At 38.7% G+C, this 20,585-nt stretch overlaps 1 protein-coding gene across 2 annotated transcripts in view; it reads left to right on the top strand.

Annotated features, from left to right (window-relative positions):
- The window catches only part of MRC1 (mannose receptor C-type 1), a 124,612-nt gene that overhangs the window by 30,232 nt on the left and 73,795 nt on the right, over window positions 1-20,585 (top strand). For both annotated transcript variants that reach the window (XM_055429510.2, XM_055429502.2), the window contains exons 5-7: window positions 3,459-3,572; window positions 10,097-10,243; window positions 15,389-15,574. In XM_055429510.2, the coding sequence (XP_055285485.1) occupies window positions 3,459-3,572; window positions 10,097-10,243; window positions 15,389-15,574 (447 nt within the window). The remainder of the gene's footprint in view (window positions 1-3,458; window positions 3,573-10,096; window positions 10,244-15,388; window positions 15,575-20,585) is intronic.

The raw sequence follows: 20,585 nt of genomic DNA, 5'->3' as shown, positions 1-20,585 counted from the left end.
CAGGGAGGCCTGGCGTGCTGTAATTCATGGGGTCGCGGAGAGTCGGACACGACTGAGCGACTGAACTGAACTGAACTGAACTGTGCTGTGTTTACTTCTGATTATTTACCTGGAAAAAAAGAAGCAAAAAGATCATTCAGAAAGACATGCACACTTCAGTGTTCTTTGCAGCATTGTTTATAATAGCCAAGATATGGATGCAACATAAATATCCACTGATGGAGAAATGGACAAAGAAGATGTGGTATATATATACACACACAGTGGAATATTAGTCATAAAAAGTGAAAAATTGCCATTTGAGACAACCTGGTTAGTTCTAGAAGGTATTATACTAAATGATATAAGTCAGACACAGATAAATACCTCATGATGTCACTTACATATGGAATCTATGAAACATAACAATGTGAGAACAGATGCATAGATGCAGAGGGCCAGTTGGTGGTTGCCAGAAGGGATTGGGGAGTAGGTGAAATAGATAAAGGAGATTGAGAGGTATAAACTTCCAGTTATGTTTCAAAGTCATGGGGATGTAATACAAGGAATATGGTCAATTATATTGTAATAACTTTGTATGGGCACAGATGTTACAAAGCTTTATTGTGGTGACCATTTCCTAATTATGCAATGTCAAATTGCTATGTGGTACACCTGAAACTAACATAATATTTTATGTCAACTATATTTCAATAAGAAAATAATTTATGCAAAATCCATTGTTTGATAGTATTTAATAGAATAATTAATGTAAAATATGGTATCAATATGACACTGATCCGAGAGTGACATTTCTAAGGTACATACCAGTAAACAGGCATATCCTCCTGACACCTTATAAATTATTTGTTTACCTGAATGAGGTGAGATGGCAGTTTTTGTTGGTTTCCTTAGAAACTGACAGGCAAACAGTTTAAACAGGTTGAACCCGCTGAAAACATTGAAGTAATCCCTGAGTGCCAGTCCTGATCCTCTGTCTCACTCTCATAAGTTTCTTATCCTCTCTGCCCTCACTGATCTCCATCTGTAAAATGAAAGCATTGGACTAGATACTTCCAAGATATATAAAGTGCTCATGCTCAGTTGCTTAGTCGTGTCCAACTTTTGTGACTCCATGGACTGCAGCCTTCCAGGCTCCTCTGTCCATGGGATTCTCCAGGCAAGAATACTGGAGTGGGTTGCCATTTCCTCCTCCAGGGGATCTTCCTGACTCAGGGATCGAACCCAAGTCTCCTGCATTGGCAGATGCATTCTTTACCACTGAGCCACTTAGGAAGCCTATATATAAAGTACCTATGTGCAAGAGCCATGCTAACTCAGACTTCTTTTTCTAGAACACTTATAAAGATAAGCGAATCTGAATTAACTTTCATTGATTTTTTTACTGCCAGTATTTAATTTCATCTCATTTTCATTACTTTATTTAAAGAAATCACACAATAGGGTTTACTTTTTAGTAAATAACTCCAGTATTGAATCTAGTTTAGTTCATTAAGCATCAACCTGTCTAATCAATATCACCCTACTCAATATCCTCAAGTGGTTTCTTCCTTTGCAAGTGCTTCTCTGCTAGATGCTGAATAAACGAAGAACAGAATTCGGGTCGCTGTTCTCTAAGAACGTGATTTATGCTTTTATGGGATATGGAATTGCAAAAAAATGTGAAATACGATTTTGGGGCATGGAGTCACTGTAATCTCCATTCATTTGAATTTGTAACACTGTCACATGAATGTGTGTATATACGCTAATGAAAAATTGGGGAAACTTTGAGTGAGTTTGGATAGCCTAGTTGGTTAGAACTATATAGAACTATAGAGTCTGGGATTAGATGTCATAGGAACCTAGGTTTAAATTTCAGCTCTGCACGTGACATCTGAACTCTTTGATTGTAAGATTCCTCATCCATACAATGGAGATGGCAATACCTAATCAGAGAATGTGAGGATTAAAAATGAGCAAAAACAGAGCCCTGAATATAGTAAATGGTTATTCTCACCATTGAAAAGATTTGACTTTGAATATATCCTCTAGGGAACAGTAAAGATAGAGTGGTCCACTTATGTTTACCAAATATGTTTTCAGATACTTCTGGTTAGTATTTTATTTAAGATGAAGGATAGTTTTCTTTTTCATTAACTCTTTAATCAGCTAAAAAGAATATATAGAGAACAACAGATCTAATTTTTTTTTTTAAGTTATAAGTAATAAAAGGTTCGGAGAAGGCAATGGCAAGCCACTCCAGTACTCTTGCCTAGAAAATCCCATGGACAGAGGAGCCTGGTGGGCTACAGTCCATGGGGTCGCTACTAGTCGGACACGACTGAGCGACTTCACTTTCACTTTTCACTTTCACTCGTTGGAGAAGGAAATGGCAACCCACTCCAGTATTCTTGCCTGGAGAATCCCAGGGACGGGGGAGCCTGGTGGGCTGTTGTCTATGGGGTCGCACAGAGTCAGACACGACTGAAGCGACCTAGCAGCAGCAGCAGCAGCAGCAGCAGTAAACAGCAATAAAAGGTTAGAGTTGTTTAACATAGAAGGGCTGAGGTCCATGTTGCTTCTATTTTGCTTTTTATTGCATCTCAAGCAGAACACAGACTTTGAAACATTGTAATTAGGATTTATTTACTGGCTAAATGGGCTTTCCCAGTGGCTCAATGGTAAAGAATCTGCCTGCAATGCAGGAGATGCAGGAGACACGGGTTCGGTCCCTGGACTGGGAAGATCCCCTGGAGGAGGGCATGGCAACTCACTCCAGTATTCTTGCCTAGAGAATCCCATGGACAGAGGAGCCTGGCCGGCTACAGTCCATGCAGTCACAAGAGTCGGACAGGGCTGAAGCAAATAAGCACGTACGGGCAACTACCTAAATAAAACGTTGTTTGTAGGAGAACAAGCACTTAATGTTTAGATTTTAATCATCATCTTCATGAGGAAAAAATTGATTTTTAAAAATATCAGTAAAAGATTCTGAGAGTAAGTTCTAAAATATGAGGGCAGGGTAATAAGAGTGATGGAATGAAATGTGGATTCAACTTCTCATGATAGGCAATGGTGACTTGTATACAAAATCAGTCTTATTTTTTCTCTAAAATGTACCAAACGTGTTTTGGTTTGATGATAGTCTAAAGAGTCTTCTCAAAATTAGAGGCATGTTCACATGATCCTGTAATAGTCATCAACATGATGGGGGCTGAGGCCTGGTCATATCTGAGTTGGACTCCCAACAAGAACATTCTTTGCTTATCTATGTTCTTACCTTAGTTTCTCCTCCTGCCAGTGGAGGGAACAGTCGTACTTGCTTTTAGGTTGTTAGGAGACTCAGAGGAGACTTGCAAGGCATGATTTTCACGACTTCTTTCTAATACATTTTGATTCAAGTACTTAATTCTGAATTTGATTTCACCATCTTTTCTGAATGACAGTTTTGTTTTTGTTTTGCTTCTGTCATATAGGTTTAACCAATTCACTGACTTCAGGACTCTGGATTGGACTAAACAGTCTAAATTTCAACAGTGGATGGCAGTGGAGTGGGGGCAGTCCATTCCGATATTTGAACTGGTTACCAGGTAGGATTAAGCTCATCTGATTAACTCAGTGGGATTAAGCTGGTTGAATTCATATACATTTAATTTATCTTGGTACCTTGGAGATCTCCATCAGCTCTTGTGTAGATCACGAAAGGCATAATTGGGAGACTTCATCAAATGCAGTCCATTTCTCAGCTTGCTTAGAAACCTGCCAGCTAGATTTGAATACACTAAAATTATAAGGATATTCCAGCTTTCTGGGAAAAGACGTTGTCTGGAAGGATTATTGCACAAATCAATACAGGACTCAAAGTATATATTCTCAGAGTATCCTTGATTCTCTAGGTATTATATTCAAATATTTGATTTTATATTTATGAGATATTATATATAATGCTGCATATTATATTCAAAGATTTTATGCATATTTATTTACATCTATACACACACACTATGAATTTAAGAAATTTAAATTATTTTGGGCTGGAGAATTTCTCATTATCTTTAGCCATGAGATATTTGCCATATTTCTGTCATTGTATCATATTCTGACAGTCTACACTAACACCATTTTCTCCTGTTTTTAATCAAATAGAATTGGATTAAAAATAATTCCAGCTACAGGTTGTAATATTCCATAATAGCATAATCATTCATGAACAGTTTTGTTAACAATTTGTGGTTTAGTTGTCAAAAAACACAGGGGATAATCAAGCCTGCAATAGCTTTCCAGTTTTTTGAAGGACAGAGAAGGCTCCGAACTAATTTTTTCATTGTTATAATATAGAGGTTCAGTTCAGTTCAGTCACTCAGTCATGTCTGACTCTTTGCGACCCCATGGACAGCAGCATACCAGGCTTTCCTGTCCATCACCAACTCCCAAAGTTTACTCAAACTCATGTCCATTGAGTTGGTGATGCCATCCAGCCATCTCATCCTCTGTCGTCCCCTTCTCCTCCCACCTTCAGTCTTTCCCAGCATCAGGGTCTTTTCAAATGAGTCAGTTCTTCGCACCAGGTGGCCAAAGTATTGGAGTTTCTGCTTCAGCATCAGTCCTTTCAATGAATATTCAGGACTGATTTCTTTGAGGATGGACTGGTTTGATCTCCTTGCAGTCCAAAGGACTCTCAAGAGTCTCCTCCAACACCACAGTTCAAAAGCATCAATTCTCTGGCACTCAGCTTTTCTTACAGTTCAACTCTCACATCCATACATGACTACTGGAAAAACCGTAGCTTTGACAGAGAGGTAACAGAATATAAAAGGAGACTAAATGATAAAGATGCAGTTACAGCAATTATTCTGAGAAAACATAGGACCAATGATGACAAAAAGTCTTCCATCTTATCCACCAGTACCAACCATTGTTAGTCACTTCCTAAGGCAGTGGTCCTCAGCCTTTTTGACACCAGGGACTGGTTTTGTGGAAGACAGTTCTCCCATGGACCAAGAAGGAGGAGTGATGGTTTTGGGGTCATTGACGAACATTACATTTATTGTGAACTTTACTTCTGTTATTATTACATCAGTCCCACCTCAGATCATCAGACATTAGATCCCCGAGGTTGGGGACCCCTGAGGCATTCTCTACTGAGTATGATTCTAAACTCCCAACCCACACCCCATCCTGTACTAATCTTGATTTATTAGGAAAGTGTGCAGGTAAGGATTAGTGACGTCTGCAGTAGGTGTGGGAAAGGATGGGTCATGTCTATTTATCATTTCTATGATGGAAAATACTGGTGTGGTGTTTTTTCATATGATCAGAGTTCTTTTTTAAAGCCATTGAATGATTTTTGCATTTGACTTAGAGGATTAAACTCTCCACTTTCCATGTTATAGTCTTAACGATATTGAAAAGAAAAAGAAGAGCTTTGAAATAAGTAGGTAATATTTGGAATATGCTAAAATGTGAGAGGGCATTTTTTAGAGGAGATGTGTTGATTTAAACTGTTTAGATTTTACTCTGAAATTTGACTTTCAATGTATTGCTTCAGTGCATGATGGTCACAAGTCTGTCATTAGCATTTGCTCTGCTCTCCTCTGAATATGGGAAGTAAACGTTGCTGCAGGGGAATATAAGATGTGCTTTTTTATGAATGAGAATTTGATTTGTCTGCCTACTGACTCAGTCAAATTAAATTGGAGACTTCCAGTTGACTCAGTCAGATAATTGGATAATAATAATTATTTATTGGAGGATTAGAGTTTATTCTTTGCTGCTTGTTATAGATTGTTAGATCATTTTATTACTCAGCTTGAAGTGACAATTATTGTTAGATTTAACCACTTGCATTCTAAGAGTTCAGTGAGAAAATTGAGGGGTTAACTTTGGTGAAAGTGAGAAATAAAATTGGAATATTAATGAGAAAAGAGATGTCCTTTCTTACTAAACCAAATTACTGAGAAGTAGGTTTGAGATTAAATCACCTTCTGAAATAAGAGTTTCTTCAAACAAAAATTAGAAACCTTGTGGGATATTAGAAGTGGTTAATTGTAGAAATTGTTTAATCAGCATTCAGTTTAGTACTTCCGAAGTAATACATCTATTAAAATGCATCTACATTTTAAGTAACAATATTTTACACAAATGACATGGAAGTGTGAATGCAAATATGTAACTATAGTAACCATTTAAGACAAATAATTGATATATTAAAGTTGGTATCGGTGTTCTGTTGGTAAATAGCTATATCACTATGATTCAATAGTTTATATATTAGTTAATTACTACTAGCTGTAAAATATTGTTTCTTGAAAGTTTCTGGTACTGGTACCTTATCTGTTAGTTCAGTTATGGTGGAAGTTTGGCCATAATATCAACACATTTAAAAAGGTTTATCCTCATCACTAACAGTTTTTTCTTTTTTTGCTATTCAAGCAACTTCCAAACACTTCTGACAAAGGTTTTATGGAGCAGTTAATGTGATTCCATCTTGCAGGAAGGGAAAGTGTGACCCAGACCCAGTTTGTATACATGTCAGAAGTCACTAAGCAGAGTCATAAACAAAGTGTGACTTACCACCCTGTCTTCTCTTGTGAGATGCAGCTCACTTTTCAAGTACTGGTTTTAAAATCATATATTAAAGTGATGGAGAAGCACAATAAATGTGGGTATTGTTCCTTGTATCAAGTGCATTAGCCAAGCTGACTTGACCTGGTTTTTTAATCATTTTCTAGTAAGCAATGGGATGAGAGGTTAGCTGTTAAAAATATTCTTCAATAGGCTGAGTTTAAAATCTTGAGAGAGAGTCTGAGCTCTTGGGAATACTTTATCAGCATTTAGGGTGGCATATTACTGCTTCCAGGCTTCCCTAGAAGTAGTTGGCTTAGCTAAAGAATCCACCTGCATTGCAGAGTTACAGGAGATGCAGGCTTGATCCCTGGGTGGGTAAGATCCCCTGAAGGAGGGTGTGGCAACCCACTACAGTGTTCTTGCCTGGAGAATCCCATGGACAGAGGAGCCTGATGGGCTACAGTCCATGGGGTCACAAAGAGATGGACATGACTGAGGCAACTGAACAGACATTGCTGCTTCTAGCAGCTCATCCTATAAGTGCACGCAGAGAAGCTCAGCCCTTAGCACAGCAGCCATTGCTGCGCATCATTACTCTGTAGTCTATAACCAGGCAACAGGTCCTGCTTAGCCATTGGTCAGTGCCTCAGTGGGACCTTCCCACTGGCAACCAGCTGTCAAGGAGAAGCTGTTAGTGGTCCTGCCCACAAACAACCAACCATCAAGAAACGGCAGTTAGTGAGGAGATTCAGATAACAGTGGAGTGGTGGTCTGAGGTGGATCCTGGTCTTCTCCCTGAGACCCTTCAGCTCACTTGGCCTTGGGCCAGAAGGGCTGGGGGCTGTGTCCTCAGAGCCCCCACCAAGGCCAGCCACTAGCCTTGGCCTGGGCCTTGAGGCAGCGGTGAACCTCTCCCCATTCCTGCCTCTGCGACTTCATGGTCGTGGCAGTCTGCCTGGGTCACAGTCTGTGGGACCTGGTCTCCCTTCTTTGGGTAGCCTGAGGAGACTGAGGGCCAGTTGGGCTGAACACCTGGCTCCCTTCAGAGATGACAGCTGGGCGGAGTCGGAGGACCTGGCCCTGAGGGAGCCATCAACTGAGCTCTGCCTCTTCTCAGCCAGGACTGGGATCTTGGAGAGTCAAAGCTGTGCCTTTCTTATCAGGACAAAGAATAGCATTCGTTTGGTACAAAGTTGCTTCCCTGATGGCTCAGACAGTAAAGAACCTGCCTGCAATGCAAGACATGTGGGTTCAATTCCTGGATTGGAGATCCCTTGTCTGGAGAATCCCACAGACAGAGGAGCCTGGTGGGCTACAGTCCATGGGGTCGCAAAGAGTTGGACACGACTGATGGACTAAGCGGGGACTTCAGTAACTTTGGGGTTCTTGGGGGCACGAGACACCTATCCTCTTACATGGTCCTACAGTAAACAATTCTCTGTTCCAGACTCCAATGTTTTTTAGTATTGTTTGTCCTCCCTGTGCATCAGGGCACACGGACTTGCATTTTTGGTGACATTCTTCTCTCTTTCTCCTTCTATTGCCATCTTTCCTGCCTCTTCTTTCTAACTGTAGAAAATTTTCCCATGTCCAGGTAGTCTCTAAGCTGGTCCTCACAGTTAGCTTGACTTAGGTTTTTGGGAAGGTATTGACTATGTAGAATATGGCTAGTTTGAAATATTGTGTCAGTCAGTTCAGTTGCTCAGTCATGTCCAGGTCTTTGTGACCCCATGGACTGCAGCACGCCAGGCCTCCCTGTCCATCACCAACTCCCGGAGTTCACTCAAACTCATGTCCACTGAGTCAGTGATGCCATCCAACCACCTCATCCTCTGTCGTCTCATTCTCCTCCTGCCCGCAATCTTTCCCAGCATCAGGGTCTTTTCAAATGAGGCAGTTCTTTGCATCAGGTGGCCAGAGTATTGAAGTTTCACCTTCAGCATCAGTCCTTTCAATGAATATTCATGACTGATTCCCTTTAGGATGGACTGGTTGGATCTCCCTGCAGTCCAAGGGACTCAAGAGTCTTCACCACCACCACAGTTTAAAAGCAATAAATTCTTTGGCGCTCAACTTTCTTTATAGTCCAACTCTCACATCCATACTTGACTACTGGAAAAACCATAGCTTTGACTAGATGGACTTTTGTTGGCAAAGTAATATCTCTCCTTTTTAATATGCTGTCTAGGTTGGTCATAACTTTTCTTCCAAGAAACAAGCGTCTTTTAATTTCCTGGCTGCAGTCACCATCTGTAGTGATATTGCAGCCCCCCAAAATAAAGTCTGTCACTGTTTCCATTGTTTCCCCATCTATTTGCCATGACGTGATGGGACCAGATGCCATGATCTTATTTTTCTGGATGTTGAATTTTAAGCCAACTTTTTCACTCTTCTCTTTCACTTTCATCAAGAGGCTCATTAGTTCTTCTTTGCTTTCTGCCATAAGGGTGGTGTCTTGTGCATATCTGAGGTTGTTGATATTTCTCCTGGCAATCTTGATTTCAGCTTGTGCTTCTTCCAGCCCAGCGTTCCTCATGATGTACTCTGCATATAAGTTAAATAAGCAGGGTGACAATATACAACCTTGATGTACTCCTTTCCCAGTTTGGAACCAGTCTGTTGTTCCATGTCCAGTTCTGACTGTTGCTTCCTGACCTGGGTGCAGGTTTCTCAAGAGGCAGGTCAGGTGGTCTGGTATTCCCGTCTCTTTAAGAATTTTCCACAGTTTGTTGTGATCCACACAACAAACTCTTGTTATTTACCCCCCTATCATACATAAAACGAGGGGCTTCCCTGGTGGTTCAGATGGTAAAGAATCCACCTGCAGTGCAGGAGACCTGGGTTCAATCCTTGGATTGGGAAGATCTCTTGGAATAGTAAATAGCAACCCACTCCAGTATTCTTGCCTGAAAAAATACCATAGGCAGAGGATTCTGGCAGGCTGCAGTCCATGGGGTTGCAAAGAGTCAGACACGACTGAGTGACTAACATTTTCACACTTTCACTTTCATACATAAAATAGCCCAGTGTGAAAATTGTTCAGGGTTTAAGATTTAGGTTTATTATTTGATCTCATCAGGGGAAAAAGTTATTTCAAAGAAGTAAACTTATGGAGGCTTTCTTGGGCCAGTGGTTGGGATTTTGCTTTCCAGTGTATGGGGTGCAGGTTCAGTCCCTGGTTAGAGAGTTGGAATCCCATGTGCCTTGCAGCCAAAAAAAAAAAAAAACCCAAAATATAAAACAGAAGCAATATTGTAACAAATTCAATAAAAACTTTAAAGATGATCCACATCAAAAAAAAGTCTTAAAAAAACCAAAGAAATAAACTTGTATAATCAACATTTTAAGTACTGGGATGATCCAACAATGGAAAAACAAGTAGTATCCAACATAGCTTTTGCTCTGTAGGCAGTAAATATTTCTTTGTGAATGTGTAGCAAAAATCTGGGGATCCATTAAATGCCAAGGATAAACACATGAGGTTGTGAGGGTCTATCTACTTGTCATACTATAGTAATCCTAATTTTATTTTTTCTTTTCTCCAAAGGAAGTCCATCAGCAGAACCAGGAAAAAGCTGTGTGTCACTTAATCCTGGAAAAAATGCTAAATGGGAAAATCTACAGTGTGCTCAGAAACTAGGCTATATTTGTAAAAAAGGCAACACCACTTTAAATCCTTTTGTTATCCCCTCAGGTAAGTGGTCTGTTTGATATGAAGTACATACAATAATTTAGAGATCAAATGACAGCCTAGTCCTAACTGTCAGCAATGACAGGTTTGGTTGATCATTTATGGAGGCAACTTAATGATATTCTTACAAATGTCTTTGTGTTGGTTGCTAACGTTTCCAGAGTGTTCTCGAGTGTTCCAGCAGGAGCAAAACCATTAATAAAAATTTTTAATAAAAATTTTATCTTCACGGCTGCCCTAGGTGGTAGGTATGTGTTTTTGGTGAGGAAAAAGATATTCGTAGGCTGTAAAAAATTTGCACATGTGACAGAACTGGAATCCAAGCTAGGAAATCAATATCTGAAAAGGATGTTTTATTATGTCCTCGCTATGTAATGGCCTATCTGGGAGCCAGTGCTATTCGTTTAACATATAAACTGAAGTCTTCACTGAAATATAGTAAAACATCCCAGAAGTAGTAACTGAATTCTATATACAGGCTAGACCAGAGGGAAAAGGATAATTATGCTCTCTATTATAATTTTATAGAAGAATTAAACTACCAAGGCCAGACTGCATTCCTTCTTCAAACTAAGCAAAAGCAAACTAACTACTTTTTTTTCACCATCAGCTGTTTTGGAGAGACACTTAAAACTTCAAAGAGATTTATGTATATATGTATGTTCTCTGCTTGGGAAATCTGATAGTGTGGATTTCTTGACTTTTTTTTCTCCGTGACTTTTAAAAGCAATTTCATTTATTTTAAAATATGACTGACATAGCTAGAAGGTCCAAAGTATGACATGATAAATGATTTCCTCCAATGTCTTATTCAAATATGCATTTGTTCTCTGAATAACTGTGTCTGAGTGTATATCCTTACCTATTTATTCTATGACTATATAAATAAATATGTTTGTAATTATTTTTGTCTGTTTTATACAAATAGCAGCATATAATACACTTTACTTTTGTCACTTAATAACAATTTTGGGTGTTATTCCTTCTGGTATGTAAATAGCTTCTATGTTCATTTTTATGGCTGTACATTAGCCATTGCAGGAAGAGACCATATTTTTATTTTGACTAGTCCTCTCTTAATGGAGCTTTAGTTTACTTCCAATTTTTTATTATTATAAGCAATGCTACAGTGAATAATTTTATACCTATGTGGTTTCATGTGTCTCATTATTCTTAAAAGTGGAAGCAGAGTGTAGGTGTGTTTGGAACTTTAATGGGTACAAATATGGCAGAGATTGCCAATGGATATAGATGAAAGTCCCATTATTGGGTTTGATTATACTTTACAGGTTCACCCTTATAACTATGGGCATGCCTTAGAGAGACTTCAGTAATTTTTATATTTCATCTCTTCTCTTCCTTCCTTATGATAAATAGTATAATCCTCCCTCTTGGAAGGGCTCATATAATTCTCCTTCAGAAGATTTGGAATTGCCACTTTAGGAAAGAGGAGAATGGTGGTTTTATCATCCCTGGTATAGTTGGCAGAATTCTATAACTTGACTTTGTTCCTTAACCCTCCAGTTATAGTCTCCTACCTATTAAGTAGAAATACTAATAATACTTGTTCTCCTTGTGAAGACTTGTTTATATTGTCAAGTAGTCAGTCCATTATTCTGCGAGGCCTGTTACCGAACCAAACTTGGGTCTGCTAGCCCACGCATGGTAAAGCCAATCTACTGACATTAGGTTGTTGTGAGGAAAGTGCAGTGTTTATTGCAGGTGACAAGCAAGGAGTCCAGGGCAGCTAGTGTGCAAAACACTTAAATATGTTTCAGCAAATCATTTTTATTTATTTATTTACATTGGAGTATAATTGCTTTACAATGTTTCTGCTGCACAACAAAGTGAATTGGCTATATGTTTACATATATCCCACCCACTCCAGTGTTCTTGCCTGGAGAATCCCAGGGACAGGGGAACCTGGTGGGCTGCCGTCTATGGGGTCGCACAGTCAGACACGACTGAAGCAACTTAGCAGCAGCAGCAGGAGCATACATATATCCCATCCCTCTTGAGTCTCCTCTCCATTGTCAACCCCCTGCCCCTCCAATCCTACCCCTCTAGATCATCATAGAGCACTGAACTGAGCTCCCTGTGCTATACATCAGGTCAGCAAAACATCTTTAAAGGCCAGGTAAGGGAGATGGATTGCAGGGTATGTGATAAGCTCAGGTACAATTCTCTGATTGGCTGATGGTGAGGTATCAGGGTAGAGTCACAGGGGTTAATATTATCAATCCTTGAGCACCAACAGATCTGAGGGCTACATGCCCATGATAATCAAGTAGTTAATTTCTTTCATTTGGTGGTGGGTTTCACATCTGTAAAACAACTTATTAAACACTCAGAAGAGTGTTATCTAGGTATTTCAGAGAGGAGTTACAGCTGAGAACGCGGGAGAGAGGTCTGTCGAAGGCCCCATTAAGTCCTGCTAGGTTACATGCCTTACTTCACTTGTTAACTTTCACTTTCCATTAGTTTTAAAATTTCTCTGTATTTCCTGGATTAGCATTCTGTCTTATTTATACACCCAAATAAGCCTGAGTTTGAGAAAACAAAGAGTTAGGATTATGAAGCACATGCAGCTGGTGACTCTCTTGGGCAAGAGTTTCACCTCATGTACTATTTGTCCTTACATTGCCACCCTGTTCATCCATGATCCCTGGGTCTCTGGAGCTGTACTGTCCAGTTCAGTAGCCTCTAACCACATGTGATCACTGAACACATGAAATACAGCTAGTTCCAACAGAGTTATGCTATAGGTATAAAATATGCACTGGACTTCCAAGACATAGCATGACAAAAAAGTTAACTCATTATTTTTAATTGATTATATGATAATGTTTTGAATATATTGGGTTAAATAAGATATATTTAAAATGAAAGCCGCCTGTTTCTCTTGACTTGGCAACTAGCAAATTTAGAATTTCATAGATGGCTTCCATTAGTGGATTTTATTATGCCTCAATCAGATAGCATTGCTCTAGAGAAACAAGCCATCTTCTGTGGCTGCCCCAGGGAACCCCTCTTCATTGGTTGTTCTTATATTTTTTAATATTTTAGAAGTTTATCTGTTTAGTTTTTGAAGCCCTTAGAATATGTTGGCATTATTTTAAGCTTCTTGGGCAGCAAAATTAAAATATCCCACCAGAGGGCTCCAGAGAAATACTAAACATTTTTTTTCTTGGTAACTACTGGAACTGTATAGAAGGAATATTTTCTAAAAATAGGCATTTTTTGATGCAGACGTAAAGAACAGACAAGAGGACATGGGGTGAAAGGGAACGAGAGAGTGGGATGAATTGAGGGTAGCACTGACACATATACCATGTATAAAATAGCTAGTGGGAAGCTGCTGTATAGCACAGGGAGCTCAGTTCGGTGCTCTGTGATGACCTAGGGGATGGGATGAGGGTAGTGGGAGGTCCAGGAGGCAGGGAATATATGTATACATATAGCTGATTCCCACTATCGTATAGCAGAGAGAAACACAATATTGTAAAGCAATTATATTCTAATTAAAAATTAACATATGCATTTTTCTATTATAATAATACAGTGTTTGAATATCAGGACTGCTATTTACTTGAATGGTGATTGCACACAAAATCTTGAGTTTATACAAAGGTGATGCAAACAGTCCCAGACTTTGAGAGAATATGGGATCAATGAATTAAACGAATAACAAAGATACCTTACTAAGGCAGCACATTTGAGGCTATTTCATATCAAACTTAAACATAGAGATTGACAGTTGTTTGTCAATATAGTTCCTCTTTAAGCAGGATATATTGCTCAGTTGCTCTCTGAAATAGTATCCATAAAATGGTAATAATAAGCTTTGTGTATTAAATATAACTTCAATTATTTTCCTGACAAATATTCATCAGCCAGGCCCTATGTCATTTTAGGACATATGGGGACAAATAAAGTGAGTCTCCTGCCTTCAGATATCGTTACTGTCCCTTCCCCCACTCATTACTATTATAGTACATGTTTGTAATGTATCAAACTTCAAGGTTATGAAATTTGACCCTGACTGTTAGTAGCAACAAATAGGATATTGGTCACTATTACTGATTTGATTAAATCATCATTGTTGTCATGTTTATAATTTATAGTCATATTATCTCAAATGTTTTCCAGTGCAGAAGAACACAGTAAAGATGGGTAGTTTAATATTAGTATTAATATTATTTACAATTTTATATATATATGGATAATTTGGTTCACGTGATGTGATTTGCTCCTGACAAATGCAAATTTTGGCTGAAAGACTTCGGAAATGAAATCCCTGTGATTTCTGCAACGTCACATGTTATCTTTTGAGAGAAAGTCAGTGGCAGTGGTTTGGTTCAGAGGCGCAGGTGGCCAGCTCACACTACAGTGGTTTCAGAAGCTCCTTGGTGTCCCCCCTACCTCCTATACATTCTGTGCTCAGTGTCAAGACATCTTTCTCCTGATTGCATTATGAGTTTTGCCCGCCTCTGAGGAACGAATGGCTCCCTAATGTCCATAGAATAGAAGTAAATGGAAATCTTTTTTGAAAGATTTATTTATTTGGCTGCATTGGGTCTCAATTGCAGCACGCAAGATCTTTGTTGCAGAGCATGGACTGTCTAGTTGTGGCACACAGGCTTAGTTGCCCCGTGGCATGTGAAATCTTAATTCCCCAACCAAGGATCAAACCCATGTGCCCTGCATTGCAAGGCAGATTCTTAACAACTGGACCACCAGGGAAGTCCCCTTGAAATCTTCAGAGGAATGTGTTACACCTCAAATCTTGTGCCTCCAGTATTTACAGGACATGGCTAGGACAGGTCTGCTGATGATAAAATACAAAAAGAGATAATCTATTGTATTTTCATGTGGTCTTGTTGTATGCATAATTGAAAATTAAAAGAGGTTTCTCATTTGGCTTCATTTTATAGTGAAAGATGGCTTCCATATCATTTTTAGTCTAATATGAAACACATTCTTGTCTATATTTTGTGAATACCTATGCCAAAAAACAGAAAAATATCTATTAGCTGTAGTTGCCTATAATAATGAACTGTTTACTCTAGAGAATGATATTAATAGAAAATATTGTTACAATTAAAATTCTTTTAAGATGTTTTCCAAACTCTTTTTTTTTTTTTCTAGAAAGTGATGTGCCTACCAACTGCCTAAGTCAGTGGTGGCCATATGCAGGTCACTGTTACAAGATTTACAGAGAGGAGAAGAAAATCCAAAGAGATGCCTTAAGAGCATGTAGGAAGGAAGGTGGTGACCTAGCAAGTATCCACAGCATCGAGGAATTTGACTTTATTATCTCTCAGCTGGGCTATGGTAAGAACCTCCATCTGTAATATGCTTGACTCTCGTCTTCCTGACTTAGCATCCATCTCTGCAAAATTGAATCATAAATGTTAAATTTTATAATCTGGATAAATTCAAATTAACAATTCAATAAACTTAGTGACAAATATTAATTATGCCTAAAATATAAAAATTGCATAGTAACTTAAAGAATTTCTATCACTGAGAGAACATTTGATTTTTTCCTTTAACATGGAATCAGCTTATGCATAGCTTTTAAAATATAATTTTTCTATGTAAAACCTGGATTCAGAGCAGTCTTCTTTAAATTTGTTAATATTTCATTATTGGAATTTGTGTGTGTGGAGGTATTGTCTATTTTAAGGCCGATATTTTGTCTCACAGGAAAGGTCTCTAAATGAATCATCTCATCCTTTGGAGTTTATTTTCTCTATTAATCTAGCTAATGCTGCTAGATCTGATTGATAGAGTGCCTGACGAACTCTGGGCGGAGGTTCGTGACATTGTACAGGAGACAGGGACCAAGACCATCCCCATGGAAAAGAAATGCAAAAGAGCGAAATGGCTGTCTGAGGAGGCCTTACAAATAGCTGTGAAAAGAAGAGAGGTGAAAAGCAAAGGAGAAAAGGAAAGATATAAGCATCTGAATGCAGAGTTCCAAGGAATAGCAAGGAGAGATAAGAAAGCCTTCCTCAGTGATCAATGCAAAGAAATAGAGGAAAACAACAGAATGGGAAAAACAAGAGACCTCTTCAAGAAAATTAGAGATTCCAAGGGAACATTTCATGCAAAGATGGGCTCGATAAAGGACAGAAATGGTATGGACCTAACAGAAGCAGAAGATATTAAGAAGAGGTGGCAGGAATACACAGAAGAACTGTACAAAAAAGATCTTCATGACCAAGATAGTCACGATAACGTGATCACTGACCTAGAGCCAGACATCTTGGAATGTGAAGTCAAGTGGGCCTTAGAAAGCATCACTATGAACAAAGCTAGTGGTGGTGATGGAATTCCAGTTGAGCTATTTCAAGTCTTGAAAGATGATGCTGTGAAAGTGCTGCACTCAACATGCCAGCAGATTTGGAAAACTCAGCAGTGGCCACAGGACTGGAAGAGGTCAGTCTTCATTCCAATCCCAAAGAAAGGCAATGCCAAAGAATGCTCAAACTACCGCACAATTGCACTCATCTCACACTCTAGTAAAGTCATGCTCAAAATTCTCCAAGCCAGGCTTCAGCAATATGTGAACCGTGAACTCCCAGATGTTCAAGCAGGTTTTAGAAAAGGCAGAGGCACCAGAGATCAAATTGCCAACATCCGCTGGATCATGGAGAAAACAAGAGAGTTTCAGAAAAACATCTATTTCTGCTTCATTGACTATGCCAAAGCCTTTGACTGTGTGGATCACAATAAACTGTGGAACATTCTGAAGGAAATGGGAATCCCAGACCACCTGACCTGCCTCTTGAGAAACCTGTATGCAGGTCAGGAAGCAACAGTTAGAACTGGACATGGAACAACAGACTGGTTCCAAATAGGAAAAGGAGTACGTCAAGGTTGTATATTGTCACCTTGCTTATTTAACTTATATGCAGAGTACATCATGAGGAACGCTGGGCTGGAAGAAGCACAAGCTGGAATCAAGATTGCTGGGAGAAATATCAATAACCTCAGATATGCAGATGACACCACCCTTATGGCAGAAAGTGAAGAGGAACTCAAAAGCCTCTTGATGAAAGTGAAAGAGGAGAGTGAAAAGGTTGGCTTGAAGCTCAACATTCAGAAAACAAAGATCATGGCATCTGGTCCCATCACTTCATGGGAAATAGATGGAAAAACAGTGGAAACCGTGTCAGACTTTATTTTTTGGGGCTCCAAAATCACTGCAGATGCTGATTGCAGCCAGGAAATTAAAAGACGCTTGCTCCTTGGAAGGAAAGTTATGACCCACCTTGATAGTATATTAAAACAACCAAGGTCCGTCTAGTCAAGGCAATGGTTTTTCCAGTGGTCATGTATGGATGTGAGAGTTGGACTGTGAAGAAAGCTGATTGCCGAAGAATCGATGCTTTTGAACTGTGGTGTTGGAGAAGACTCTTGAGAGTCCCTTATACTGCAAGGAGATCCAACCAGTCCATTCTAGAGGAGATCAATCCTGGATGTTCATTGGAGGGACTGATGCTAAAGCTGAAGCTGCAATACTTTGGCCACCTCATGAGACGAGTTGACTCACTGGAAAAGACTCTGATGCTGGGAAAGGTTGGGGGCGGGAGGAGAAGGGGACGACGGAGAATGAGATGGCTGGATGGCATCACCGACTCTGTGGACATGAGTTTGAGTGTACTCCGGGAGTTGGTGATGGACAGGGAGGCCTGGCGTGCTGTGATTCATGGGGTCGCGGAGAGTCGGACACGACTGAGCGACTGAACTGAACTGAACTGAATTGAATGCTGCTAGAATGATGAGCAGAAAAATCAAGAAGATGTTTGATTGGAGTGGTTAGATAGTGGCCTCAACCTTTTGAAGTAGTTCATATATCCACTTTAGGACTATAATCTAAGAGATATAGAGAAAATGTAGAAGATATGGAAAACTAACATATTGTAAAGTTTTGAAAAATTGGCTCTATCAGAAACAATTGAAAAGTGGGTAAAGGAGTTGGGAATGCTTATCCTAAAGAGAAGGAGGGTGAGGAAGGATATAATAATGATGGGCACTCAGTGGTACTTGCTGATTAAATGATGATCATTTTCTTCTTCCACTGATGAGACTGCTGAATAGCTGGACCTGTTCATTTCCAGAGAACAAAACAGGAGGAAATGGATAATGGTGGTGCTGGGAATGCTTCCTGACACTTACTGTATGAAAATTGATATGAGTGGGGGTAGGGGAGAAGAAAAAAACAATGAACAAACAGATGAGATAAATTAGTCTCAGACAAATACAAAAGATCCCCAACACTGCTGCTGTTAGTGCTTGGCTGAATGGAATCCTTCCTTCTCTGCTCACCTCACTGAATTTAGTAGGGTGATGATGACATATACTGCTAACTCACAAATTTCTTGATTACTCTATATTTACCTATCCTGGAACACCTAGACTACACAATAATAATGTAATCAAAACCAAGATATCTGAATAATATCACGACATAGATGGCATGATGCTTATAATAGGTGATAAACCTATCAAGTGAACCAGTGGAAAACAGTTTAAGAGGCTGTAGGGCTAATGTGCAAATTTTCTCTATATAATACGGTTTATTATAAAGGGGAACCTTATATATTTGTTGCTGTAGTTATTTTGAATTTGGATGAGGAAGGTTGCTTTTAAACTCAGCTAGAGAATTAGTAAATTTTCACTGGAGAAACCTCCCCTTTTTATTATTGATAAAGATTTATTTCTTTCAGTTCAGTTCAGTCACTCTGTCGTGTCCGACTCTGCGTGACCCCATGAAGCACAGCACGCCAGGCCTCCCTATCCATCACCAACTCCCGGAGTTCACTCAAACTCATGTCCACAGAGTCGGTACCATGCAAATAATATTAATAAAAAATAAGTAATAAAGTTAAAATTAGTGTTTCTTTTCCTACAATGTCAAATTTCCCAACTACACTTTAATTAAAAATTCCCTCCTTAACCTTTGAAAAAATAATTGTTTCTGAGTCAAAAGCCTAGAAAACCTTTTTAAAATAGCTAGTTGAGACAATATTTTTCATGTTAATCATGTAAATACAGTGGATAAGCTGGAACCTACACATATAAATTTTGACTCCATTAACTAAGACAGCTTACTTAACAGATTTACAAAAAACTCTAACAACTTTATGCTCACATCTTATATATTTTTATAGGATCAAGTTTGTGCGTATGAACTACGAAAGCTAGATGGGAGAATAGTTTAGTGAGAAAAATGTTTATTGGACTCTCTTATCACTCTGTTATAATTGTGGGACTTGAGAGTTTAGGTTTTCATTGATCTTGAACCTAAAAACCTTGAGGATTTACATGAGGTCATTTTGGAGCCTATATTTGCAGATCATGATCTGCCAAATTAAGTGAAAGGAAAGGGGATCATCCTGGCAAAGCCATTCATCTTCATGGTGCTGGAAACATCTGCTGGGGCTGGCACTAGGCCAGCCAGGGACTTCTCCAAAAGCAAAGTTGAGTGACAGCTTTTAGGAAGAAGAGACTACACTATTTAGGGAAATTCCTATAAGATGTGGAATATTTCTCATTTTCTACTATTAATACAACATCTTTACAATCTGTTGACAAATAATTTTATTTAACTGTTTGAAGAACATAGATCAAGCATCCATGATGGAATTCCAGGGAGGTAACTTAAACACATATTGAATTGTGTATGCCTCCAGTTTTTAAAAATGTGGAAATGTGTATGATTTTAGCTGTGAGATTGCAGGCCTTCAGTTTTATCCCATTTATGCTTAATGCTATTTAGAGCTTTTAGAATTACAATTACTGATAAAATCAATAATGCTTTTCATAGAATTTCAGAACAGAATGATTACCTTTTATATCTATACCTGGTAGTTTTTTATTTTAACTTTTGTTTGTTTGGGTCTTTCTGGTATTTTGTGGTGACAATGATGATGGATTCATTTATATTTTTAGACTAATAAGTGCTAAATGCCAAGAGTGTCCATTTACTCAGTGATATATCTTCTCACTGTATGGATCATTTTAACTTCTATTGCAGTGATTAAACTAAACAGAAACACCTAGAATTTTCTTGATAACAACCTTGTTAGTAAAATAGAAGTGGTTTTTAAAGTTTTTATTTTAAAACCTTCATTACACTAAGATTTAATAGTAGTCAAATAGATTTATGTATAAATAAACTACATATTTCCAGCACCATGAGTTTGATTAGTATAGTAAATTATTTATAACAAAAAAACAGTTTCACAAAATAGAGGGTAATGATAGATCTACTTCAGTTTCATTTTAACAACTCCCAGGAGATTAAATCTGCAGCAGCACAAAAAAAAAAAGA

Source organism: Moschus berezovskii, chromosome 15 (genome assembly GCF_049115385.1).
Source record: "Moschus berezovskii isolate FMDL1 chromosome 15, NW_MosBer_1.0, whole genome shotgun sequence".
NCBI lineage: Eukaryota > Metazoa > Chordata > Mammalia > Artiodactyla > Moschidae > Moschus > Moschus berezovskii.
The sequence above is the reverse complement of the archived record's forward strand: the minus strand, read 5'-3'. Positions and strand labels throughout refer to the sequence as shown.